At 37.7% G+C, this 27,132-nt stretch overlaps 1 protein-coding gene across 3 annotated transcripts in view; it reads left to right on the top strand.

Moving 5' to 3' along the window:
* The window catches only part of AOX1 (aldehyde oxidase 1), a 38,291-nt gene extending 12,370 nt beyond the window's left edge, over nucleotides 1–25,921 (top strand). The window contains exons 14-35 of one of the 3 annotated variants that reach the window (XM_084209495.1): nucleotides 408–592; nucleotides 1,731–1,893; nucleotides 3,130–3,222; nucleotides 5,226–5,395; nucleotides 6,645–6,771; nucleotides 7,065–7,187; nucleotides 8,288–8,384; nucleotides 9,319–9,443; nucleotides 10,872–11,005; nucleotides 12,240–12,327; nucleotides 13,804–13,890; nucleotides 15,364–15,555; nucleotides 15,855–16,082; nucleotides 17,118–17,213; nucleotides 17,908–18,036; nucleotides 18,529–18,603; nucleotides 20,422–20,474; nucleotides 22,099–22,213; nucleotides 22,816–22,881; nucleotides 23,462–23,650; nucleotides 24,079–24,256; nucleotides 25,198–25,921. In XM_084209495.1, coding sequence (XP_084065621.1) covers nucleotides 408–592; nucleotides 1,731–1,893; nucleotides 3,130–3,222; nucleotides 5,226–5,395; nucleotides 6,645–6,771; nucleotides 7,065–7,187; nucleotides 8,288–8,384; nucleotides 9,319–9,443; nucleotides 10,872–11,005; nucleotides 12,240–12,327; nucleotides 13,804–13,890; nucleotides 15,364–15,555; nucleotides 15,855–16,082; nucleotides 17,118–17,213; nucleotides 17,908–18,036; nucleotides 18,529–18,603; nucleotides 20,422–20,474; nucleotides 22,099–22,213; nucleotides 22,816–22,881; nucleotides 23,462–23,650; nucleotides 24,079–24,256; nucleotides 25,198–25,211 — 2,727 coding nt within the window. In that variant the 3' untranslated portion in view covers nucleotides 25,212–25,921. The remainder of the gene's footprint in view (nucleotides 1–407; nucleotides 593–1,730; nucleotides 1,894–3,129; nucleotides 3,223–5,225; nucleotides 5,396–6,644; nucleotides 6,772–7,064; nucleotides 7,188–8,287; nucleotides 8,385–9,318; nucleotides 9,444–10,871; nucleotides 11,006–12,239; nucleotides 12,328–13,803; nucleotides 13,891–15,363; nucleotides 15,556–15,854; nucleotides 16,083–17,117; nucleotides 17,214–17,907; nucleotides 18,037–18,528; nucleotides 18,604–20,421; nucleotides 20,475–22,098; nucleotides 22,214–22,815; nucleotides 22,882–23,461; nucleotides 23,651–24,078; nucleotides 24,257–25,197) is intronic. The other 2 variants (XM_084209494.1, XM_084209496.1) reach the window with 2 other exon arrangements.
* The last annotated feature ends 1,211 nt before the right edge of the window (nucleotides 25,922–27,132 follow it).

The following is a 27,132-nucleotide window of genomic DNA, read 5'->3' as shown; positions in this document are numbered from 1 at the left end:
AATAATAGTCTTTAATTGGTACTGGGTTTGCAAGAGTGGATATGGGATTTTTGAAGAGCGTTATGGGTTATGTTATCTGAATACTGAAGTTTGGCAATACCTTGAAGCCTCTAAACTTATGGTCTTGTTATAAATACAGCTCCACAAAATCCCTGTCTTCCTGTTATCTGCCATGAAAAATTTAGGTCATCTGAACTGTATAGGTGATGGAGGATTGGGTATGAGCTGCTAGAAAATCAAAGATGGTAAATTTACTGAAAGGTCAAGAGAAGAAAGTGCATGGTCTTGACTACTCAGGAAGTTGAATTTGTGCTCTTCATTTTCTGTTCTCTTGCTTCACATAGCTCAATAAACAAGTTCTACTTTCAGGTACTTACATGTCTGCACTTCTGTGTGATCTTGCTCAGGGGGAGTATGTCTCTGCGTTTCGACAAGCACCAAGACGGGAAAATGCTCTTCCGATAATCAATGCTGGGATGAGGGTCCTTTTTGAAGAAGGTACAGACATTATAAAGGATCTAAGCATTTTCTATGGAGGTGCTGTCTCAACAACAGTCTGTGCAAAACAAACCTGTTGGACACTTATTGGAAGGTAAAATTTCTTTGTCTTGTGTGTCTCTGAGCAAAGGGACTTTGAAAGCTTGGGTTCATGTTCTTTGAGACATGAAATAGAGAAAGATTTCATTTGCCTGACTCATGCCTTGTATGTTCAAGTGAATGATCAAGCCTTAATGATGACTTTTCAGGATTGTTACATTTTGGAGTTTGCACATGAAGTGCAACTCCAGTGTGAATTATGCAGAGAGATAAGAGAGATGGCCTGTGAGATAAGTGGGTGAGTTATATATCAGTAGTTGTGCACCTAAACCCAAGGATGGGTAAATTACTCTGTACCCCATACATTTGAGGATTCTCTCATCAGTGTTCTTGAGTCCTTCAGTTTGTCTCTAAAAGATACAAAGTTTAAGAACATTAGATCTGCCCAATAAAGTTAGAAACGCAAGTCGAGTCTTCACCTTTTCAATATATATTCATCTACAAGGTCCTAATAATCTCTGGAATTAGTCCCTGACTTTCCCTCCCCCTTTGCAGCACTTTTCCAAGTTTTGGAGGAAAAAAATTGCAAATTCAAGAAACATAAAAATAAGACTAAATGAAGCCCCAGTGTCCTTTTTTTGCTAATTAATATGCAACTGTTTTATTAGTTGAAGTGCTCACTATTTTTTGATGCTTAACATGATTAAATTTAGTCTAACAGACTTAATATTTTGATATCTGTGGCTGTGTAACTATGGAGAATTAACAGTGTTGAGATATTTGAGGAAGACATTGCTTTCAGAAAAATGTAACAGCTCATTAGATCCCTTGAAAGTATCTACATTTTGCATCTATATCTACTTTTTTTCAAATATAGGATAGTATCTGCAATATGGTGAGAATAAGTAAGACTGCTAAAGTAGCTTTAAAGCTATAATAGAGTTTATTTAATTATGTATTTGTTTATTTTAAAATGCTGGCATAGCACTTAATTCAGTTTACTTATGGGAGTTCAGCTTTGTGAGACCATTGATCTACACCATTTTAAAAATTGTAGACATTATTAGAATCAATATTTTGGCTTCATTGGGAGCAGGATTATGTCTGTGGTTGATGGTACACATAAATTACTGCAATCAGTATTTATTTTCTATTAGTCCTGGTCTGATTGTATCTATTATTCTTCCTAACAGACACTGGAATGAACAAATGTTGGATGAAGCATGCAGACTAGTCCTTAAAGAAATTGCTCCTCCTGGCTCAGCTGGTGATGAAAATGTAGACTATAAGAAAACTTTGATGGTCAGTTTCTTCTACAGATTTTTCCTGGAAGTATCGCAGTCATTGAAGACAATGGTAAATTAGTTCCTAAAATCATAGAATATCCTGAGTTACAGGATACCCATTAGGACCATGGAGTCCCACTCCTGGCCCTGCACAGACACCACAGGAGTCCCACCATGTGCCTGATAGTTTTGTCCAAATGCTTTTTGAACTTAGGCTAGGAGCTGTGACCACTACTCTGGGGAGCCTGTTCCACTGCTCAAACTCTCTGGGTGAAAAATCTCTTCCTGATGTGCAACCTAAAGCTCTCCCCTCCCGACTTCATGCCATTTCCTCCAGTCCTATCAGTGGTCAGCAGAGTGAAGAGGTCGATACCTGCCCCTCCACTTTCCCTTGCGAGGATGATGAAGACCTCAGTGAGGTCTCCCTTGACTCTCCTCCAGGCTAAACAAACCAGGTGTTCCCCATGTCTGCTCTTGTGCAAGCAAATAAAAGGGGTGTTTTGCTATATGTTAGTGCTTGCAATTTGTACAGTGTGCTAAATCATTGTCTTTGGTGTTTGGGGCTGCACAATAACCTAAGTGTTTAACTCCCAAAGAGACTGATGGGGAGATGCCCATTTAACTTTTAGATGCTCAGATATCTTGACCTTGGACATAAGGCTTTAAAAGACATTTAAGCAATATTAATACAACATACCAGCAGCAAGCTCCCAGACCCAAAGACAATATACAAAAGATCTTACTCTGTAGTTCAAGGCACAAATAGATGAAATAGAAATAAAGGCTTTGGAAAAAAACTGTAGATACTAAACCAACCCTCCGTCTTGTACGAGCTGTTGACTGGGAGATGAGGACACTAAAGTTTCACTTGCCAAGATGTTCTAGGGTAATTTACTTTTTTTATTTTTGCCTTAAATATGTTCTTACAGAGAAAAATATCCCTTTTACACTTTTCTTCTGTTACCTTGAGCTCTTTCCTCGAAATCAACATTATAGGTAATTGTTTAGTACCAGGAGTGATTCTGAGCTACTTTTGATCAGACCTCAAAACAAAGCTCTTCTGTCTGTCCCTACTTTATGTTACTTACTTTAAAAAGTATATTTGTTGAATCTAATATATTTTTAAATATTATTTAGTGACACCTAAAACTTCTACATTGTTTTCAGATTGTTGTTTTAGGGCCTTTCTAGTTTGAGCCTGGAAAGCATTTCCTGTATAAAGATTTTGTGCTTGATTTTGATTGTTGGCTTTTCTAATTGTAATGTTCAAAATGTCAGTTTTAGTAGTAATCCACTTCCTTTTCAGGATCCTTGCCATTATCCTGGCATACCTGTGGAATATGAGAGTGTCCTACAAGATTTCAAAACCAGAATGCCCCAGAGTATCCAAATATATCAGGCAAGTGATCTCATGCATTGTTTTGTGCTTTATAAGACTGCATAAAAAGTCACAGTTCAAACATGAGCTACAGTGTGAAGGTCAGGTTCAGATTTTCCAAAGGACTGGAAGCAGAAGGCTTTTAGTGGTTGATTTTAACTGTATCTCATTTGGAGAATCCTTGTTTGTAAAAATAGATTCTGGGGTATACTCACTTCTTCTAGACAGTAGTTGAAGATAAATATGCTCAACAAACTCCATTGTCAGACTGCTTAAAATTGGTTTATTGCAGTGTGCAAGCCAGTTAGAAAGAAATTTTAAAAACCAAAAAAAAAGTTTGAAAAGCCCAGGTATAGTATATATACACTCTAGCATAGCTATAGTATTGTTGTCTCAAGATCCTCAGGGGCTCTTAGGTCTTACTGTAGATTTAGGAATCAAGATAGTGTGTGATGACTGTGTGCTCAAATTAACACAAGCAAGTTGTCCTAAATCAACAGTAGAGAGCAGCAAAGAACACATTTGGTATTTTATGAGCTTGCCATGTAAATAGTTCATGGTGGAAACACCTGCAAGGATTTTTGATATTTTGACACCCTCAATACACAAGTCAAAATACCAACTTTTGAAAACCTAAAGAAAAATTCAAATGAAATATAGATAAATATTTGTTTTTCTTTTAATTTTTGAATATTCCCTAGAAAAATACTTGCTTTAAATACTTCAAATGTGGTAAAATTTTTATATTAAGCTTCCTTCAAAGTTGTTATTATTATTAAAGAAAAAAACCAAGGGCAAGAGGCAGTTAGATGAGCCAGGATCAAGGGGACTATTTCTGTGACTTTTCCCCAGTTTATTCCCCATCTGTAATAAAGTGACTGAACATCAGAAATTGAAACAATTTATTACTCAGATCAATTGGTACTGAGCAATAGAAATTTAGAAACACAGAAAATGAGTTTTTACACTTTAAATTTCTATTTGGATTTTGTAAGGCCATATTTTTTGTCTGCACTCCTTCATTTGGATGTTGAGCTTTTAAAATCAAGATGAATAAAAAGAATGCTTATCCTGAAATCCAAATATGTTGTCCTTCTGTGGTGGAAATGTTGAAGTGGTTTGGCTGAGGCATCCATTTGAGGAACTTCAGGCAGTCAAGTGAAGAGTGTTTGTTCTTGACTTGGTGCCAACAGTAGACAGTGTGCCAGAAAGTGCAGGAAGTAGAAATGTGTAGCCTGAACACTTGTGTGCTAGAAGCTTTAGAAGTAAAAACATTTTAAGGACTAAACAATTAACTAGTTCTAAATATAGAAAAGGAAAATGTTAGCATGAATACTGACACAGAAATTGAAAAGGTGTTCTGGAAGTTGGCAACATTAGTTGATGTGGCAGATTTAACTGGAAATGCTGAATTAATTTTAAAAACTTAGCAAATTAAGATTAATAAGATGCTAAATTCATACACAGGTGCAAGTAAATAATTGGGAAGAAAATATTTAGGCAATATTTTCTCACTGATTTACATGATCAGTTGCACTCTTTCAATGAGGAAGACAAATCTTAGAAATCATTGCATATAGCTCATAGTACACCACCTGACACTGGTAACATTCAGAGCAGAATCTTGTGAGAATAATTCAGAAAATTATCAAAGCTTCATTACACTATTCAGTAAGGGAGGAAAATGTCCTTCTGAAAAAGTGCTGGGTTTGTCACTTTGATTTAAATAATTAAGGAAAAAAATCCAGATAAACAAACCTGTGTGGGTTCCATAAGAGAAGGTTCCATAAGAGAAGAAAAGGTTCCATAAGAGAAGAAGGTTCTCTGAAGGTTCCATAAGAGAAGAAAAGAGGAGAATAAAATCCCAAGGAGAGCAGTCACCTCCTGCAACCACAACTCTTTCAATATTGAACCAGAAGATGATAGTATGAGCAGTTTTTCATTCATCTAATTTTCTGATCACTGTAACAGGACTGTTTTTTTTTTTAACTGGGGGTGCTGGGTGTGTGTTTCTGACTGTTCAGGATGTAGATCCGAGCCAGTCTCCCCAGGACCCTGTAGGACGGCCCGTTATGCACCAGTCTGGGATAAAGCATGCCACTGGTGAAGCAGTCTACATTGATGACCTTCCTTCTGTGGATGGGGAGCTTTTCCTGGCTCCTGTCACTAGTTCCAGAGTTCATGCTAAGATTGTGTAAGTGTTCAAAGTGGACCTGAAGAACGTGTTATCATGAACTGCTGTCTGAGATTTTTAGAGAGACTAATGAGTTATGTGTGTACAAAACAGCATGCCTGATACCTGCAGCCAAATCCATGCTGGAAGCAGTATTGTTGCCCTAGTAGAAAGGTTTAAGTGTCTCACCCCATTTTACTGTACTAGTAAAGGTGAACTGTTTCTGGTCCATAAACCAGCCCAGAGCTAGCCTAGCTACCTCCACAAACTGCTCAACTGCGCAGTGCAAGAGGACTTCAAGATTTACTAACACTGCTTTTAAACCTTAACTCTATGATGAAAGAAGAAAATTGTTCAAAATGTAGGAAATAGTGTGGCAACATTGCAGCAGCAAGGTGTCAAAGCTCATATGAGTTTTATAGAAGAAAAGGGTGCAGAAGAGGATTTTATTTTGCAAGAACACTGTTTCAATGTATGCTTTTATGCTGCCAAGGTACACCTGTCCTAGCAGTTTGTTCAACATTCAGGCACCAAGACATAATCAAATAGTCTGTCATGACAGGTAGGACTGGGGCTTCTAGCTACTGAGTCCTTGTCATATTTCCTGGCTTATTCTTAAATCAGTGCTGGGTTTGGCAGCCCTCTTTTTGGTCCCATCACAGAGGTGACATCACCCCCATCTCTGCAAGTCAATAGGATCTATTCAGTCTCCTTTGTCTCCTGATCTGGGTGTCCAGAGAAGATGCCTGTACATGTGCTGGGATCTGATGACCTGCTGAAGTAGATGCTATCAAAACATACTGTTCTTACAGACCTTCTGCTGTTCCTTCTGATCCTTCTACACCTAGACCTTCTCCATTTATACTGGTTTTGTAACTTTTATATCTCTCTACATGAATCCTCCATCTGAAGATGAGTAGTTGTATCTTGCAATATGTGTGTAGGCTGTCAAGTCTTAGAAAGTTGCAGTTGTAACATTGTAATTGTGCAGTGATTTTTATTAAACCAATGCAGTTCAGGCAGTCTAATGGGCCAGTGATTTCCCTGATGTATCTAAATTATCTTTTATAAATGACGCAGATTAGTAGAATCTTAAATTGTCTTTTATCTGCACTTCTCCACGTGCCAGAGACAGAAAGAAAAGGGGTGTGTGAGCCTATGATCAAATCTTGGTAGTACAAGAAATATAGCTTTATATTGTGTTCCCTTCCTCTGTGATCAGTTTGTATAATTAATGAATCACACTTCTCTCTTCCCATATCCCAATCAGATCTATAGATACCTCAGAGGCCCTAAAAGGAGCAGGTGTGTTTGATGTCATAACAGCTCATGATGTGCCAGCTGCAAATGAGTTTCATTTTTTTGATGATCCAGAGATTATATTTGCAAGAAACGAGGTATAAATACAATCTTTTTGCAACTGATTTTCTTAATTTTAACTGGGTTTTTTTCTCAGCCTTTTATTGTCCCTCTATCCATTTCTGACCAGTGTATTTTCCTTGATTCTGTAGTTATAGTGGTATTTTTATAATTTGTTAGCTTCATGGATGATGTTAAAATAGAAAAGTTCCAACTCCAAGAAAACTTCTGCACAGGGAACATAAGTGGTGGTAATGTAAAATAAGAATATCAGTAGCACATGTGGAAACTGTTTGAATCCACTGTTCCAGTACTGATGTGTATTCTGCAGGTGATTTGCGTGGGTCAGATTGTCTGTGCTGTGGTCGCAGATTCAGATGTTCATGCCAAACAAGCTGCTGCAAAAGTGAAGATAGAGTATGAAATGCTGGAACCAGTAATTTTAACAATTGAGGTACTAATAATGTCTTCTGCTTTTTTATTGTTTTACCTATTTAATGAATGGAAGCAGTTCATACTCTTTAGTTGCTTTTAAAACATGATTTTTAAAGGAAGCCAGGTTAATTTGAACATCCAATTAAGCAGTATGCTTATCTCCCTGTAAATAAATTTTTAACCTTTTGTCTAATTTTGACCACTTGTGATAGACACGCAACATTTTTGAAAGTATGAAGGTTTCACAAGTTTTACAGTAATAAACATTAGATTGCAAAAAAAAAAAAGAACTCTCCTAATGTTCCCAGTGAGGAAAAGGCAATGAGTATGCTGGTTTCTAATTTTCTGGTAGCTACCAGTTGGTAAGTCAGTATGTATAGTGGCTAACAGTCAGCTCCTGATTATCTCTAGCATTTTTATCTGTTGTCTAGCTTGAAAGCTAGGCTGGAGACGTAGGAGATGTTGGGGGAAAATGAAAGAAAGGTGTTAGGGATGAATATTTTAGAAGTGTAATGTGAGAGTCACATATGGACTTACCCTGGATTAAAGAGAATAGAAGTAAGGAACAAAGAACATACAGGCAATCAGCATTAGTTCTGGTAGTCACTTTACAGGTTGTTTTAATGTGTGTGTGGTCTAATGGAGCAATCTTTCTGATAGAAAAATAGATAAATTTTATTAACATTTCATTAGAATTGAAAATCCAATGAAATCTTATTAGAAATAAACTCATGCTAATTTATAAATAGATTCCACCTTTACTTAGTCATTGTGATTTCTTCCCCTCTTACTGGCATCACACTTTGGATGATGCAGTTGCATTCTTACTCTGTGGTGTCTTGGTCATTTCCTGGATGTATGACTGGGAAGAGCAGGTTGAATAAACTGAATGCATTTCCTTCAGAAACTGCTGTCATCAGTTACACAAGATTTCTCTTATTGAATAAACAAACTCAACAATGACAGTAATGTGATGAAATACAGCTGTTCATTGATTTAGGTAGCTGGTGGTTCCAGTCTCTGAAGACGATGGTGTTGGTCCTGAGACTAAAATGCTGCAACAAGCTGGGAATTTTAAAAATACTTAAAACACCCTATTTCCCTTTTTCTCCATTACAGGAAGCTATTAAACACAACTCCTTCTTTGAGCCAAAAAGAAAATTAGAACAAGGAAATGTTGATGAGGCATTTGAAAGTGTTGATAATATAATTGAAGGTAAACTGTAGAATACTTTAAATGAGAAATTTTTGGCTGTCAGTATTTGTGTTTGGCTGTCTGCTCTTCAAGTCCCAGTTGTACCTTTTTTCCATGTAGTCATTAGGTCTGGGAAAATCCTTAGTCACTTGGGAGACAGCGTGGCTAAACCTAGTGTATTGTTGTTCTGCTGCTACATACAAGTTTTTTTCATCATCTGTTCTTGAAAAAAGTTACAGAATAATTAGGTTGGGAGGGAGTCTTAGTCCAAGCTCCTACTTAAAGTAGGTCTGGTTAGAGCAGGTTGTTACAGGCTATGTCCAGTCATGTTTTTAATATCTTCAAATATGGAGATTATGCAACATCTATAGGGACCTGTTCCAGTATTTCACTGCTTTCATGCTGATTTTGATTTTTCTTATATCTACCTGGAATTTCTTGTGTTGATTGCCTCTTATCTTTCCATTGGGCATCTCTGAGAGTAGTTTGGCTCACTCTTGTCTACACCCTTCCATTAGGTAGTTGTAGACAGCAATAAGATCTCTTCTTAAACCTTTTCTTCTTATGAATGAATAAATCCAGTTCTCTCGACCTCTTCTCATACATCCTGTGGTTCAGCCCCCTGATGATCTTGGTGGCATTCTTCTTGACCTGGTCCAGTATGTGCATGCTTTGTTTAACTTATCTAGGCTTTATTGATTGTTGTTGCCACTTGTGGGCAATAGTGTTCTGCTTTAATCCAGTTCTAGTGATGCTACTGGAACAAGACCAATTTAATATTACAAGGATTTTAATTTGTGTTTTTATTTTAGATGTTGCTCTTTCACACAAGAAGTATCAGAGGATTTGATACTGATTGCCACCATTTACATTATGGTGGGCTGTTAGTTCTTCTCTGGTTGATTTCTTCTGTCCTTTTCCCTCAGTAATACTTGTGTTTTTCTCATTGGATCAGGGGAGATTTGCATTGGAGGACAGAAACACTTCTACATGGAGACTCAGAGTATGCTTGTTGTACCAAAAGGAGAGGATAAAGAAATGGATTTGTATGTGTCAACACAGCATCCAGCAATTATTCAGGTAATGCAGAGCATTCTCAGAGAAAGTGTGTGGACTTGTGACAATAGAGCTTTTAAAGTTTGGTTTGCAAATCTGTAGGAACAGATGCCCTAGAACCATGAAATTGCCCATCTGGATGTCCAGTAGTGTCCACTGCTTTGTTGTGCTGCTGTATTCTGATAAACACTGAGCACTACACTGTCAGGATAAGTCTCTTTTCCCTTTGAACAAAGTACTTCACACTTCACTGTCGTAGGCGTGAAAAACTCCCTGTGGAGTGCTGAGGCTCCTCCATCTCTGTTAGTTTTCCACTGGAGTGAGGAGCAATTAGTTCTCTACAGTCAGAATCTACTGAGGATCTGATCAAGTCTAACAGCTGTAGGTGAGACTGCTATTCCATCCAGCAGTCTCGTAATCCCAGATTGTTTTGGGTTTCAAGGAACCTTTGAAGACTATTTAATTCAACACTCATTCCATGGACAGGGCTGTCTTTCTCTGCATCAAATTTCTCAAAGTCCCATCCAACAGCCCTTGAACACTCCCAGTGATGGGGTGTCCACAAGTTCTCTGAGCAACCTGTTCCCATGCCTTACCACCATCATTGTGAAAGATTTCTTTCTCTTGTCCAGTCTAAACCAACCCTCTTTTAGTTTAAAACCATATCCCTTTATCTTGTCAATACAAGCTTTGCTAAAAAGTTCTCGTCTGTTTCTTGTGAAATCCCCTTTATAGTTTGAAAGGCCACAGTAAAGTCTCCCTGGAGCTGTCTTCTCCTGGCTGAAGAACTCCAAATCTCTCAGTCTTCATAGTAGAGGTGTTCTAGCCCTCTAAACACTGTCATGATGGCAAACGACAAAACAAAGCTGCCATAACTTGTGGCCTACAGAGCAATGGCCATAGTGCATGAAACTGATGGTATTCCAGACTCAACACTGGCCCAGTTCAGCTCCTTCTATAGTTTCCATTATTATTATATTGCCAATAGCCAAGTAGTATGAAGAACTTTATGTTTGAGAGAATTATTTCCACCAAAAACATTCCTGACACTAGCCAAGACCTTAGATATTTAAGAAACAAATAGTTTTATTTTAACTAAGAATGAGGTATTACCTTAGTAATAAAAATAATATAAACTGTATACTAATCCATTTTTATTATACCTGAAGCTTCCTACTGTCTAGATAATGTAATTCAAGGTTATTTTTCTTCACGTTGGCCAATGGTCTTTTCACAGTCTGCATGGTAAAGATTTGAAATGTGAGCACTGTTAGGAGTTTGTTGTTATTCTTTCTTTGTTTTTTAACCTAGGGTAAAGGAAAAGTTATATTCATCTGATATTTCTTCAATAGAAATATCTGTGGAGCCCTTTTCTAGAAAAGGTTTCTATTTCAGAACCTACTTTCAGACTTAGTTTTGGGTTGGTATAAAATATTAAAACTTGTTTTACAGGAGATTGTAGCTGCGAGTTTAGGTGTTCCAGCCAACAGGATCATGTGCCATGTTAAACGAGTTGGTGGAGCTTTTGGTGGGAAAATCCTGAGAACTGGCTTACTGGCATCAGTTGCTGCAGTGGCAGCAAACAAGTAAGTGCAGTATGCATGTAGTAAGTGCAGTGTTTTGGGATATGAAAAAAGTTAATCAAACAAGTTTTCCATTTTGGCAAAAATGCTTTCTCTTTTCCAAAGCTGCTAGTCAAAATGTCATACAATCCTGACTTCACACTTTACAAGACTGTTCAGTGCATTTCTTTGCTTTGTTTTCCTGGATTACTTATGTTAAGCAGCTCTAGCCTCAACTAAATGGGCTACAAGAAGATGATTTTAGTATGAGCTAGAAATACTCAAAAGGACCGGTCCCTAACTACTGAGACTTTGTACATACATTAAAATATGACACTAGCCCTCCAGTTGTGAAATTCGTTGACACAGCAGAATGCAGAAGGAAGAGTTCACAAGTGGTACTGCTTTTAAGAAATAGTTCTAGTTCAGTCCTCAGCATCTTTCAGTTAAAATTAGCTTAAATCTCTGAGGTATATGCTGCTTCTAAAACTGCTTGATTTAGTTTAAGAACATTAACATGTAAAGCTTCATCCCTCCATCTTCCAAATTTGGCAGGGCAATATTGGCAGTTAGCTGCCAGGGCATACAAAACTCCTTTATAAGCATAACTGATATGCTGCAGAATTCATATCGGGTTACATCCTGTAGGCCAAAATGATCTTGTCATCTGAGGAGTTAGCTCAATAGGTTTATGTTGCTTCTACTGTCACTGGTATAAAATTTGCTCTTGATTATTTTTAGCCACATTATCTGTGTTTTTTATTAACAGGTCATGCTAAAAATAATAATTATTTTATGGTTTAAAATATCTTTTTTATTATTTGGACCTTATTTTACACCTAATGTGCATTTTTCTAAAGTAATTGTTTTAAATTATATATGTGTTTCTAGACTAATTTTCATATTTTTATTGTTAGTCATATTTTAGTTTCATTCCAAGACACTCTATTTCAGTATGATTCTAAATAGCTAAGAGGTGATGAACACTTAACACTGAAATAGACTCTTCAGGAGTAGTTTGCACTGGGTTTTCTTGATGGGTTTCAACAGATGAAAATTCTGACATGATATTAAATGTGAGAAATATGAAATCTGGACGTAGTGTTAAGCATACACTCAGGCTTATTAAAGTTAAGTTTAATTTAAATGCATGTTTATATGCGTGGCCGGACCTGGATACATGATGAGTAGCCATAGCCATCTTATTGATAACATCCTTTATTTTAATTGCAATTTGACTTTTCTGTTTTGGATTTAGAACCGGCAGAGCAGTCCGTCTTATTCTGAGCCGAGAGGATGATATGGTAATCACTGGCGGCCGACATCCTTTTCTGGCTAAATATAAAGTGAGTGCCACAAGAATTCAGTGAAAAAATACCCACCTGTATTCTGCAAATAATATTTCAGTCTTACTGGGTAATGTGTTCTGCTAATGAAAATTGGTATAACCAATTCAATTTTAAAACAAAACTACAAGCCAGGAACCCAAGAGGTAGTTGCTGTACAGCCCCTTTGTCTGCTTCTACCTTTTCTCTTCAGGGTTTTGTATTATTATTTTTTCTAGTTCCTTCTTAATCCTTTTATATCTCTTTCTGTCTTCTTTCTAGGACCAGGAAACTAACCTATAGCAGACTTCTGCAGAACTTTATTTTAAACTCTCCATATGGTTAGATTCACACAAAGAAGCAGCTAATTTTTCACAGAAACAGTGTCATGCAGAAAACTGTGGAGGAAATTAATCTCTTTCCTGCCCATGCACTGTCATCAGTTATAATTATGCATTAGGATAATTTCTGCCTTCTTTTCCTTCTCTACTTGTCATATAAATTATCTGTGCCAGCCACCATAATGGGGTTTAAATTCAAGTTTCTGCTGAATCAATAAGCTAAATGATTTCTCTTTAAAAATACCTTTTGTTAAATAGCTTTCCAGCTCAAGCTGGATGCCTTCAAAGAGGGACTCCGAACAATGGGGTGATACCTGGGCAATTATACCCTTGCAGTCTAAGCTCCCCATCCCTCACATGACAGTACAAAGCAGTAGGAATATTAAGGGTCTGGAGTCTTCACATTCTTTGTGGGTTTCTTTCACTGTCTGTTGCTGGGCCATTTTTTTTCATATATCTAAGTGTGTAGCCTTTGCTAGAGATTGTAGCTTCCCTATCTTTCAGCTTGAACTGACTCTGAGGCCGCCTTTTACTTGACTGGGTAACAGTTCAACCTACATAGAGGAAAGGTCACAGCTTGCAGCCTAAGGCTGCTGCAAATTTAGCTGCTAATATTAAGCAAGTTGCATGACATTCTATATAGGTAAAGTAAGAGGGGTTTTATAAGATGCTTCCCTAAAGTTGAAAAATAGCTGTAGCTCATGTTGAGAATTCAGGAACTGTTAGTGGCAACAGGTGAAAAGAGGGATGTGAGATAAAGATATTTCTTCATTAATAAACATAAATGTCATACTCCTTCTGCCCTGTTCTTACCATTAAAGTGGGATTTGATTTTATGTACAGTAAACAGTCCTAGATGACACTCTTGCCAGCCATCTCAGGCAATAGAGAGGAAGACACTGATCCTTCCTTTCCTAATGGGCTTATGTTGCATATTCTGTGTTGTACCTATACAGATCACAGATGCCAGGAGGGAAAGCCTATATCTTAGAAATGTACGCTCTTTCTCTTGTCTCTCTGTAGTTTCAGCGAATGCTGCCCAGAAACTAATGGTGCAGTATGACCCTAAATGTGTGGGTTATGTTAATTTTCAAAGTATGCAAGCACTTTGGAAACAAATGAATGCTGAATTCTAAACAACTCTTGATCCTTCTAGGTTGGCTTCATGAATGATGGTAGGATCACAGCTGTGGATGCTAAATATTATGTTAATGGAGGATGTACCCCTGATGAATCTGTCCTGGTAAGGATTTTATACTGATGAACCTTAAAACATGGAGGAGTCATTAGCTGGAAAATTATGAAGCCAAATTCCCTTGCTCATGTATTATTAATCATATAGACTTTTAATATAGGGATTGTGGGGTTTTGGAAGGATCTACACTGAGCAGGTTAACCTTTCCATATTGAATTTAGTGAAGCATTTCACTACTTTCTTATATTGCCCTACACATTCACTTCATTAATGTTTTCTCAGGCTTATTTTTCTGTTATGAACATCTCAACTAACATTGTATTCCTTTTAAAATGTGTAGTACCTGCATTTGTTCCTGCCTAAAGCTTTATATTTTCAGGGCTGGGAAAATCTTTCTTGGCCTTCAGAAAATTCACAGTGATCCTTATCCTGTTGCTATCCCTATACACTTCTGTACTGGGTCAGCGTTAATTGTGCTGTATACCTCAGTTCCTCACTTATAGGTCTGCAAAGTATAAAATGTTTCTTGCTTTGATATTATCACTAGGTATTTGTGTTTGTTCAGGCTATTTTGCTGTAACTGAAATGTTTGCTGTACTACCCCTCAGCTGCTTGTCATTGACCTGCCTATGAGGATTTTCTGCATCCTGAAATCTTAATGTAACTGCCTGTGGCATTGCTGCCTAACCTGGTTCTGAAAAATAGCCTAGGTTAGAAGAAAATCCATTATTAGAAGCATGTACATTAATGCAGATCATGTCAGAACTATCTTAAGGTGAAGTCCTACAATGATACAGTGAAGCTACAGGACATAGCAGGAATAACCAAGGCTTGAGTTTGTCATTCTGAGAAATCTACCTAACACTAAAGAGGGACAGTGACCTCTTCATCAGGCATCAAACTTTTTTTTTTTTTAATACTGACTCCTAGAGCCTAATTTGAGGTCTCTAGTATAGCATTTTCCTCCTCATGTAGTTTTGTGTTTGTCATGTAAAACCTCTAAATGAAAAATGTAAGGATCAGAAGACGCTGTAGACTGCAGTACATATGGTTTCTGGTGGAACTAAACCTTAAGTGTGGATTTCCATAGGATGTGATAGTTCAGAATAGTACAGAGTGCTTTCATCAATTCCTTTCCTAGCTACTCTTGCTTTAAATCTAATCTGTCTATTTTTAGTTTGTGTGGCTTTTAGTATTGAAGTAGGGGTAAAATCAATCATAAAATGACATATCTGCTACATCCTTAACTGTTGATAACATTCAAGTACAAGTAACAAACATCAGCTGTGTTCTGTATCCAAAAAAAACCCCTGAAAATTAATATATTGCATGAAAAATGTATTAATGAAGTCTGTATACATGCATGAGTACTCTTAATACCAATGATTGTCAGAAACTTAATTTTAAAGCTAATTGTCTCAAGTTAAGCTCTTTTATATGAGAGATGAGGAAGATTTAAATGTAAATTTGAAAGAATCACTCTTCTGACATTAAACTAGATCTGTTTGTCTCCTACCTCAGGTAGCAGAAGTATCCTTATTAAAAATGGACAATGCATACAAGATTCCCAACTTGAGATGCTGGGCTTATGTCTGCAAACCAAACTTGCCATCAAATACAGCATTCCGAGGCTTTGGCTTTCCTCAGTCAGGACTGGTCACAGAAACTTGGATAACAGACGTTGCAGATAAAACTGGTTTATCACCAGAAAAGGTGACTAAATCAAGGCAATTTCTCTCCTGAAATGAAGTATGTGAAACTGGAAAGTTTAAAACCTTTAGATTAGTTTAATTATTTGAACAGTTTTTTTCTAAGTCAAACATAATTTGTGCTAAAATTTATATTTTTTCTTTAAATCAATGTTTGGTTGTAGAATGAATAGCATGGCCTTACAAATTGGTATTGTTAAAAAAAAAACCATACAGTGATCTTGTTGCTTTCTGTTAGTCCCCCCACATAGTCCGTTTGCCTTTAACAGGATTGTGAGATAGCTGTAATTTCATTTTTTTCAGGTTAGGGAAATAAATATGTATAAGAAGAGCGAGCAGACACACTTCAAACAAACACTTGATCCACAGAATTTAATACGGTGTTGGAATGAATGTATGGAGAAATCTGCATACCACAGTAGGAAGACAGCTATCAATGAATTTAACAAACAAAATTACTGGAAGAAAAGAGGAATGGCCATTGTACCAATGAAATTTCCATTTGGACTAGGCACACCTTACCTTTCTCAGGTGAGTTTCATGAAGGGTGAGTGAGCTAAGCATTTTATCCATAGAAGACTGCAGTTACTTTATCTTAGGATACTAAACAAATATGTTATCTTTTCCTGGAAAATTATAATCCACCTGATGATTGTTCCCTGAAGAGGCTGTGGTAACCTGTAGCTCTTTTCAAGCTGAGAGCAAAGCTGTTTGGTTTTCAGGACCCAGGCAGCTTGAACCCTGCCTACTTAAAGGCTAGTTCCATCTGTTGAGGTGCAGTGTTGGAATAGGCGAGTTGAATGCACTTAGAAAAAGTTTTTGAAGATTGATAGAAAAATGTTCATTGAATAATTTGTCCACTCCAGAAATAGTTCTGAGCCTCCTCTTTCTGCCTGTGGAGGTACTATGGGATGCTTCTCTTCAAGACTTAAGTCCTTTGATGCCATCAAAGGCTAAGGTTAAGAAAGCAAAAAAGGACAATAGTATTTTTGGTCCTTGTTTTTTTTTTTTTTAATGTAGGTGTCCAGTGCTTCTGAAAGAGATAACATTCTATAAATTAAAAATTAATTAATTGACTGACTTATGTCATATAAAACTGGCTCTGTTTACCATTAAAGTCACAGGGTCTTTGTAGTCTACAGTGCTACTTCTAGATGAGTCCAAGAAGAAAAATTTTATTTGGAAATTCAACCTATGCCATTTAAAAACCACTAGGGCTCTCACATGTCAATGAGAGAGAAAATGGAACTTGCAGCAAATTGCACATAGAGCCACTAGTGAGGGCTTTCCTCCAGCTTCTTTTGGAACCACTGAGATACTGTTGCCAGGTTTGTTTCAGGATCTGATAACAGAAAAGACCACATGCAACGATTTGTATCCTTTTCTTTCAAAGTTTATGATAGAGGAAGAGCAGCAAGTAGACTGTCAAATTTTGCCTTCTATTCAAAACCACTAAACACATAAACTGAAATACACTTAAACACTGTATTTTTTTAAATTCAATTCATTACTACATACAACACTTTTCCTCACTTGTCTGATCTTGATTTTGCTTTTCTTTTTTAGGCTGCTGCACTGGTTCATGTTTATACTGATGGGTCTGTGCTTCTGACACATGGTGGAATTGAAATGGGGCAGGGTATTCATACAAAAATGATCCAGGTAACAAATTATATAAATAAATACTGTTGTGTGCTTTATCTATCATGCAGATAACCAGTATGAAGGTTTTATTTTTGGGTAGTTAGTGTACCAGCAGAACAGTTTCTTTATCAGGATAGCCACTACTACTTTTACATTGATAGAGTCAGAAAGCAAAGGTACCTTCATTAATTCATAGAGGCAGAAGGAAGGAAAAAACAGACTGTTTTTTGTTCTTCTAATAGCATGTGAAGAGGCTTATTAGAAGTAAGATTTTTGGGGGCTGATCCCATAAAACCCATAGTGAAAAGGGCAGAGATTATTCAGATTGGTATAGTCAGGATGATAACATTATGATCCTTTTTGGTTAATGGATAATTCTGAGACAGATCTGTAAAGGTATTTATAAAGTCAGTCGAAGTTTGGGACCTGGGCTTGCATAATTTGCTGTAAGTCTTACAGGATATAAGCAGGAAAATCAGGAATGAGTGTTGGACTTCAGAGCATCAATCCAGAGTTTGAGTACAGTCAGAACATTGTCCTTTTCTGTTTCTTAGTACTACCAAATTCGACAGAATTATTTCAGCTGGAGACTGGAAGAGAACATGATAAAATTTTTATCTTTCCTGCTATTACTGACTTCTATCAAATACTGAGGAATTGCTGGAGTGTTTAGATTTTTTCTAAAACAAAGAATATGTTGTTCCTGGAACAGGTTGCTAGTCGGGAATTGAACATCCCCATGTCACGTATCCACTTCTGTGAAACGAGCACAGCAACTGTTCCCAATGCATTTGCCTCGGTAGGATCTGCAGGGACCGATGTCAATGGCATGGCTGTGAAGGTAAAGAATAGTATTTAGTTGAAAAAAGTACCCTATCCCTTGAGGTGTATGCTTGCCAGACTTTAGGCCCTAGTGATCCCATATATGTCAAGTTTGGGATTACCAATAATACTGCTGGAGATGGCCAAGAAAAAAGATGACATGACAGTTTCTGTGGAACGGTGTTTGAGTTTTCAGAATATGATCTGGACTTTCCCAAAAAGGCTTATATTATTAACAAAATCTGTTTCATCTAACAAGCTAACTAGTTCTATACAAATCTTGCACTCTGTTCATGTTTGAAATCTACTGATTCATACAGATCCCAGCCCTTGTAACTTAACCATTTAGAAGTTTTATGTCTTTGCAGTTAATATGACACTTCCTGCAACACCTTTTCAAACTAAGATGACAGTAAAGCATGCACTAATGAAATAGTAACTAGAACATAACCTGAATAGTACTAAATGCATCTGTGTTAATTTTTTGATATATTCCCTCAATTCTCACCAGGATGCTTGCCAAACTCTTCTGAAACGCCTGCAGCCCATTATCAAGAAGAACCCAACAGGGACCTGGAATGATTGGGTAAGACCTGTGAGTCCTACTGAATGTGTTTGAGTGCTGGCAGAAACTGTGATAAATGTACTGTAGTCTATAACTCTGTCCAGCCTAATAATCCTAAAGTTAAAAACTGTAAAAACAGGCTATCTCACAAAAAGGTGAAACTCAAGGTTCTTGGCCAGGCATAAATGATTATGTGGAAGATAATAATTAGATTTATTGCTAGTACAGTATTTGAATATTGCCAGTGCAATATACAAGTAACAAATCTGTAATCTGTTAAAATGGGTTACAGTAAAATCAGGTTATGGTCCCTCCTGTTGAATCATGAGCATCAGTGAGATCCCCTAGCTTTCTAAACTTTTCAGAGGAATCTTGGCACAGCCAGGTCGGCTTAGTCTCAGATTTGGTCCACAGCCTATGTCTAAAGGGTTGCAGTATGTTGTGGTGTAACCTCAGCCAGCCACCAAGCACCACACAACTGCTCACTCATTCCCCCACCAGTGGAGTCAGGGAAAGAGTCGCAAGAGTGAAATCTAGAAAACTTGTGAGTTGAATTAAAGACAGTTTAATGGATAAAACAAAAGCCATACACACAACCAAAGCAAAGCAAGTAATTATTTCACTCTTTCCCATGGGCAGGCAGGTGCTCAGCCATCTCTGGGAGAGCAGGGTGCCATCACATCATGGTTACTTGGGAAGACAAACACCTGCACCTCAAATGTCCCCCCATTCCTCCTGCTTCCCCCCACTTTATATACTGAGCATAGTGCCATATGGTCTGGAATATCCCTTTGGTCAGTTATCCCAGCTTCCCATGCACCTCCAGCCTCCTTGCTAGTGGGGCAATCCAAAAAGCAGAAAAGGCCTTAGCTCTGTGTAAGAGCCAGCTGTGTATTCCCTGCTTAGAAGTAGTAATAAAACACTAATCGAAAACATTCATTCTCCTCTAACAGATATACAATTAATTTGGATCCTTCAGACCCACCAAAATTATTATTAGAAATGTCTGACCAAAGAAGGAATGTTAATATATGCAAAGAAGTAACTTTGTATCTTGGAAAGTCAGTACAACTGGCCAAAAGCCTTACAAAAATTTCTTGACTTGTAAACTGAGTAAATTTAACATGAGAATTGCTCAAAGGGAATAGATTTGGGGCTTCATACTGTAACTTTCATGACTGGCAGAATTTTGTAAAGATAATTTCTCTTGAAAACTGTCATTTTTGTGCAAATAGGTTGTGCAGATCTTTTATGTCAGTGTGGTGGTTTGACCTTGGCTGGACTCCAGACGCCCAACAAACTGCTTTATCACTCCCCTTCTCAATGAGATAGGGGAAGAAAACAGGAAGGAAAAAAGCCAACAAGTCAGTGGGTTAAGATAAAGGCAGTTTATCCAAGAAAAAGCAAAAGGTTGCACATGCACACAGTCACATGACCCAATATAATCAGTGATTTATCAACCAGATCTGCTTAGCTGACAGCGGGACCCAACTCTATTGAATTTGATCAGAAAAACTGAGCAGGGCCCTTTCTGACTATGGCATTACCAGTAATAAAGACTCTGCAAGAACGCTGCTGTTGACAGGTCTATTCCTTCTTTATTGCCAAAAGAATTCAGATTGTTCATGCAAGAGGGGTTTAGTTCTGTAGCATTAGACACCATGTGCAGCTAAGCATGCTTAACTCAGTTTGTCCTCCTTTCTATGCAATTTTTATAGTTTGGGTTTTAAGTAGATATGTGTGGGTAAGTATATGTATGTAAATAAAGTAAATATGTCTATGCTGTGTTCCTTCCTGACTCCTTCCTTGGCTTACCATTAGCACCGCTATATTTTACAGATTAAAGAAGCTTTTAAACAGAGTGTGAGCCTTTCAGCCACTGGCTATTTTAGGTAATATATTTTTGTTCCTTAAGATGCATAAATTAGACCAGGCCTGATTTCTGAAGATAATTAATGCTGTAAAGAGAATATCCTGTCTAATAGATCTTTCTAATAGCTCATTTTATGTTGTATATAATTGGTTGATATATGGAGAGTTGGATGCATAAAGTTTAGGTGTTAATTTATGTCTAGTCCTCTGTGAACTCTCTAGAAAATATTAAAAGAATATTTTATGCCATCTTTGCTCCATGGTTTGACATTTAACAAACCAGAAAGCGTCAAGAAATTGACTGCTGCCTGTAAGTCATGTGCAAAGTGGGATATAGTTTATTTACTGGAGCTGGATTACTATAAGCTACAAATATCATTGTTCCCACTGCTCTCAGAGCAGTCTCTTGGTCCCTTTTCTTTGAATTATTTCATAGTGTTTATAAAGAGCCAGAAATGAAAAATTCCTGTGTTATAACTCAGGTGGGGTTCAAAGAAAAGCTTTTCTCTTGGCCTGCTGTGCCTTATCTCTTCCCTATCTCTTCTCTGCTAGTGGTTCTTCCTTATCAATAGCAACTTTTCAGGTCTCTGGGTAGTCTGGAGTAAGTTGAAAGCGCACTTGGGAAAACCATAATTTTATAAAACACTGAGAAATATCCCAATAAAATGTCCCTTCCTTCTGTTAAGCCTGTTCAAGTATGTTTTCTGCTTATGCAGCCCTTTAGGAATGTTGATATCACCGCAGTAATGCACAACAGTCATACTTTGCTATCGATATTTAATGGTGTCCAAAAACATCTGCAGATCCCTAAGCCTCAGGTCCTGTATTGATCTAGCTCTTAGCTAGTCATATTCCCTACTTCCAAGAATCTCAAAGGCAGCTGAGGTAAATGGATTATGAGAAGTTGAGTATGTAGATTCTGTGTATCCCTTTTTTGGTGCACGGTTCTGTACTATGTAATTGTTTTATTATAAGCCTAAATATGCTCAACAAAGACATTTCAGTCATACAGAGTCAGAAAATACACCTTAGCCACGTAGCTCCCGTGTTTGGAAGATTCCACATTTCACTGTTCTCTCATGTCCTTGGATTTACCTCATCATTCCTGACTACTATGGTGTCCTCAGTGAATCCCACTCCCTTCTAAGTAATTACACCTTTATTTCCATATTCCTCTTTTAACCCTCTCACTCAATTCTGTAAGCTGTTTCGGTAATTTTGACTTTTTCATTTATCTCTTGAAATTATTCTTTCATAGGTCCTGACAAGTTTTCATCTCTTTTTTTTCTAAATTCCTTTATGTACTATTACCCCAGTAACCACTATCTTAAATGTTTATTCTGTATTTGGTTACTGTGCTTTTATTAGTATATTTATAGGATTATGCTGGTTATAGACTCTCCTGAACTGAAATAGCTTATTTGTCTACTATATTTTATACAAATACCAGAGTCATCAAACCTAAAGTAGTGGTGCTCTTTAGGCTTTCATGAAATTTTAAAGTTGTGAGCTGTTACTTAAGATTTCACTTTAGATTTTGTACTTAAGATTTCACAAGCAGTTTCAAACTTATGTGCTTATCTGTTTCATTATAATGTAAACTGTGGTCAGTTTCCTTCTTTTGGACTTTGTTTCTTCCATCAGAGGTTACAATGAATACATGGACTGGGAGAAAGGGGAAGGAAAGCCATTCACATATTTTCTTTTCGGAGCTGCTTGTTCAGAGGTTGAAATTAACTGTCTAACAGGAGATCACAAGGTAATAATTGAATGTCAGAGAAGTTTTGAAAGTAATGTGAATAAGGCTTGCTCCAGCAATCATTCAGATTTGGGGTTAATAAGTCACCTGTCTTCACATGTTAGTAAATATATCAGTGGTGTAAATATTAATTCCAGGTGGAGCAGAATGGAAGCCGTGCAGTATTAACCAGCTTCTGACATACATGTCATGTGTGTTCACCTTTTGGGTTATGGCTGACTTCAAACATATTCTTTGCTTCTTCTGTCCCTGTTTGCCAGCAAACACCTTATAGCCATATTCAATTTCCAGGCTTTCGACCATCTGGACAGCTAAAGGCTATAGACTGATGATCATGTGCCCTCTTTCTGTACATTTGTATGAGGGTTTCCTTGAGCAATAGGAAAAATATGGGAGGGCTGTCTCTGCCCAAACTTCTGTAAAAGTTGAGACAAGCCCATTTTGCTTGTGATAAGATATTGGAAATTATTCTGAAATTATGTACATGGAGGGCCTCTATCTCAGTATTTCTTATTTCACTGAATTCCAGCTCTGACCCACATTATTTTCTAGTGCTCTCATTCCATCTCTCTGGGTGATATAAATTTAAATTTTATTAACAGAACCTCAGAACAGACATTGTTATGGACATTGGATGCAGCATAAATCCAGCTGTGGATATAGGACAGGTATGTGCCAAGAATTTTTGAATGCCTTATTTCTATTACACTGTTGTCCTCATGTGAAATGATGATTACCTCATTAATTCAGAAAATATTCATTTCTTACTAGAGTATAGATCATATTAGAATGTCTTTTGCCTATGGACTTGCTCCAATTGAATCAGTGTCAGAACTCTATAGATGTCAAAGAAGCTTGAATTTTACCCATGGTTTCAACCTGTAGTACTTCCAGTATGTGTGTGTGTCTTCTATGTACTGGACTTAAATCCTGTTTGTGATTTACACTCTCCAACTTGTTTGATCTGCCTTCGCCAGCTGATAGCGAGGAAACATCTTTATTCATTGCAGGCTGGTCCACAGATCTCATCACTTCATTATACAAGCATCTGTCCTCTCAGGTGTGAGAGAGGAAAGCTTTTCCATTACAGTTGCCCCAAAATGTTGAAGAATCTCATTAGGCAAACAGAAGTGCATTAGGCCTCACATATATCACAGTAACAGCTAGTTATACAAATGAGTTCTAGATGAAGTTTTCTTGGTTAACCAAACATAAGTACATAAATGCCATTTCTTTTCTTATTTAAAGATTGAAGGTGCTTTTGTTCAAGGTGTTGGACTGTATACAATGGAGGAGTTAAAGTATTCTTCAGAAGGAGTCCTCTATACTCGGGGTCCAGATCAGTATAAGATCCCTGCTGTTTGTGATATTCCAGAGCAGTTTAGTGTTTCCCTGCTGTCACGTTCTCAAAATCCTTATGCCATCTATGCATCCAAGGTAAGCAGATCATCACAGGGCTTAGTTCTTAGCCCAGGCCAAACTGAGAAATTACTTTGATATAAAATACATATGTTTACAGTTCCTGTCCTTTAGCATTTCAAACAAGTGTCCAGTAAAATGTTTTATTTATGACATCAGGGAAGCTGATAAGACGGAAAGCCAGATATTGTTGTGTCACTTTAATGGTTGGCAAGTAGTGATTTTAGAGTTTTGTTAACAGACCATTCACAGAAGCTACAAGATCAATTTAAAACCATACTTTTAAATGTGGTGATAAACTGAAAAGTTAGAATAAAAATATTAATTTATGGAGAAATCATAATGTCATTCAGAGTGTGCAGCTTACTTGTGTGTACTATGCAATACAAAATAGAAGTGTATATGTGTATTTATATGAGAGAGTGACTTTTTAAAATCTTTTAAAGGGGATAGGTGAGGCAGGATTCTTCCTGGGAAGCTCTGTGTTCTTCGCTTTGAGGGATGCACTAACCGGTGTGAGGAATGAAAGAGGACTGAAAAAGACCTTTGCACTGAACAGCCCCCTGACTGCTGAGCAAATACGGGCAAACTGCACTGATGCCTTTACTGGGATGGTAAGAGAAGGTGGGGGAAGGCTCTGTGTAACAGTTGCTGGGTAGGAATATTTACTGATTTGGGCACCCCTAAATAGTGGAGTGCCTAATGATGCCTCGAATCAGTCATGCTTTAAATACAGCTCCTTGTAATTGAAATGTCCAGTAACAGGTCTCATTTACACAAGTTATTTCAACAAATGCCATTCATACATTGTATTGGAATTTCTCTGGGTTTTGTATTTTTTTTTTCTTTGAAGTTTACATAATTTTTACAACCCTCTCTTTCCCTAAACCCTCTTCCTTTCTTCTGCATGTCAAATCCCATAGAGGATTAAATCGCTCATCTTATTAACAAGCAATGGATCAGGCTCTAAGGGTCTTCAGTCTCCTTCCAGGTGCTTTGCCCCACTGACTGCATGCTGGCACTGTCACTTCATTGTAGTACTCCCTGCTATGCCCAGTACTCTTTGGGAGAGAAATAATTAACTCAGAGCTAACACAAAGAGACAGAAGGAAAACAAACAAGGCAATGCACTTCATATAATGCTGATCCTTTATGCTCTGTTTTCTGCAAGTGTTCACTGTAGTCATGTTCCCACTGCTATTACAATTCTTTTTCTGGGTAAGTTTTTACTTGGTGAGGCAAGGTCCTTGCAAGCATATAAATCCATGCTGTGCCCTGAACCTCTGAGGCTCTGCTATGGAAACTCCTGAGCTCTCATCCACAGATTTACTTCCATGGTATTTCTGTGACTGTGGTGAGGCACCACTGGCCCCTGAATCAGTTGGTTTGTGGGTTTACTGTCATTGCAGGAGCTTGCCGGAGGTGAGGTCCACCAGAGCAGGGACCATGATTCTCCATCCCTCTTTAGTCCTAATCCCAGTTATCACTGACTTGGAGACACCTGAGGGCAATGTTGGGAGGTTGCCAGTCAAAGTCACTGCTGTCATTTCTTGCTTATCTCTTAGATGGCAAACAATGAAGCTGCTTCCTCCTTGGGCCACATTTGTGTGAATGACAAACCATAGTACACAAGACTGGAATGGAAAACTGATTCACTGCCCTGAGACGCACTAATCAACACACAGATAAATGTATTTTCTCTTTTCCTGAATAGAATCAGCTACCAAAAATATGCACTTTATATCTTACATCCTTATCTTCATTCTTCCTCCTGTGTACTCATTACACTATTTTGCTTAAATGACTGCATTTGTCAGAAATAAATCTCCTGCGTTTGAACCATATGTTTTCAACAAAAAAGATCTGCTGTAATTAAATTACTGTAATGGTCTGAAGTGCTTTTGAGTAGAAGTAGGAATCGTTGTATTTAAACCTAAATAACTGATTTTCTGACTAATTTTAGCATTTTAAGACATATATTTTCTAGAAAATATAAAATAGTATTTTATATGTGATTAAGAACTATGGCATTCATGTAGGGAAATGTATATAGATTAGCCTTTCTGCTTAAAGGCTTGATCCTGCTAAGTCCATATTGGCCTTAATATATTTTTTTGCACAGATTGAAGAAAATTTGAATCTGCAATGCAGAAATGTTTCCTTCTTGCCACACATTCAATAACAAACTACAGTTTTCTCCAACAGATGGTAAAAGATTCTTTGCAATGATCAGTTCCTTGCTGGCTGTTGAGCATGCTGACACAAATGCCAAGGAGTTCACTATTTCTGTTCTCATCCTGTACTCTGTAAAGATAACACTCTGATGCTCCAGAAGTTTCATTCAGGTTCCTGTGTCGTTAGTAGGAATATTTCCATTATTTTCAGTAGGCATTGAAACATGCAGGCTACTCCTGCTTGGAAGTAGCTAAGAAAATTCTGGCATCCTTCCATCACCTCTCCCACTTTTTCCAGGTAGACATCATCTTCTGCTTTTTTGGGCCTCTTACTGTTTTTTCCTCTCTCTTAAATGTGTGCTTGTGCCCCTTTCAGACACAAATTTAGGCTGCCTGAATGCAGCCTAAATTTGCAATGCACACATTTGCAATATGTGAAAAAATGCCATATTGTCACACAGGTCTTCAGCAATAAGCTCATTTCTGACCTCTTCTCAGTAACTGATTAGCGATTTACAATGAATAATCCTGAGTTGTGGTTGCAACTACTCAAAAAATAAGGGCCTAACCACTGTGACCAAAGGCAGCAGCATGTGGCCTGGGGAGTATCCTTGTTCCTGTGCTCCTAGGTATCCCTCTAGTGGATATGAGAAGAACGGGGTGGGTAGAGGGACACCCAACCACAAAGCAGTGTGTTGTGATGGAAGTCAGTGAAGGAGTGACCACAGGAGTCTCTGCCAACCTTGACGCCAGAGGGTCAGTCCCCAGAGCAACTGCCCACTGCAGTGCAGCTCACTAAACATACGTGGCCTCATGCTGCATGAGTGCCTCTGCTCATAAGAAGTTGGCTGGCTGTGGCAGGTTTCCCATGAAAAACAAAAAGATTCCCCTGAGCTGACAACCTGCAAAACCTGTGTTGACAGCAGTAAAGGTGCTTTTGCTGCCCAGAAGTTTTGAGCCATACAAATGATTTGAGAAACAAACAGCCTGGCAGAGAAAATTCAGGAGAAATGTGTTAGTTCTTTCCACAAATTAAAAGAAAAAAGAAACCCCAACCTGCTTTGTCCTATGACAAGTTGTGCCGCAGAGCTAAAGCTATCACAGAGAGTATTTCAGAGTCTTGCCTTTCAAAGGGAGATGGTTGTACCCAAGAATAGTGGAGGTGAGGACAACAAAATGAGCAAAATACAATAATACTGCTGGCAATCAAAGGTCACTTTGAAGAGCAGGAAGATTATCTATCAGCTGTCACATGAGTAACGTGAGTTTATGCAGTCTCACCATGGGAAATGAACAGGGCTTTTTGGGGAGGCTGCTTCTGCCACT

This window comes from Fringilla coelebs (assembly GCF_963513975.1).
Source record: "Fringilla coelebs genome assembly, chromosome: 7".
Lineage (NCBI taxonomy): Eukaryota > Metazoa > Chordata > Aves > Passeriformes > Fringillidae > Fringilla > Fringilla coelebs.
Note: the sequence above shows the minus strand (reverse complement) of the source record. Positions and strands in the feature narration are given on the sequence as shown.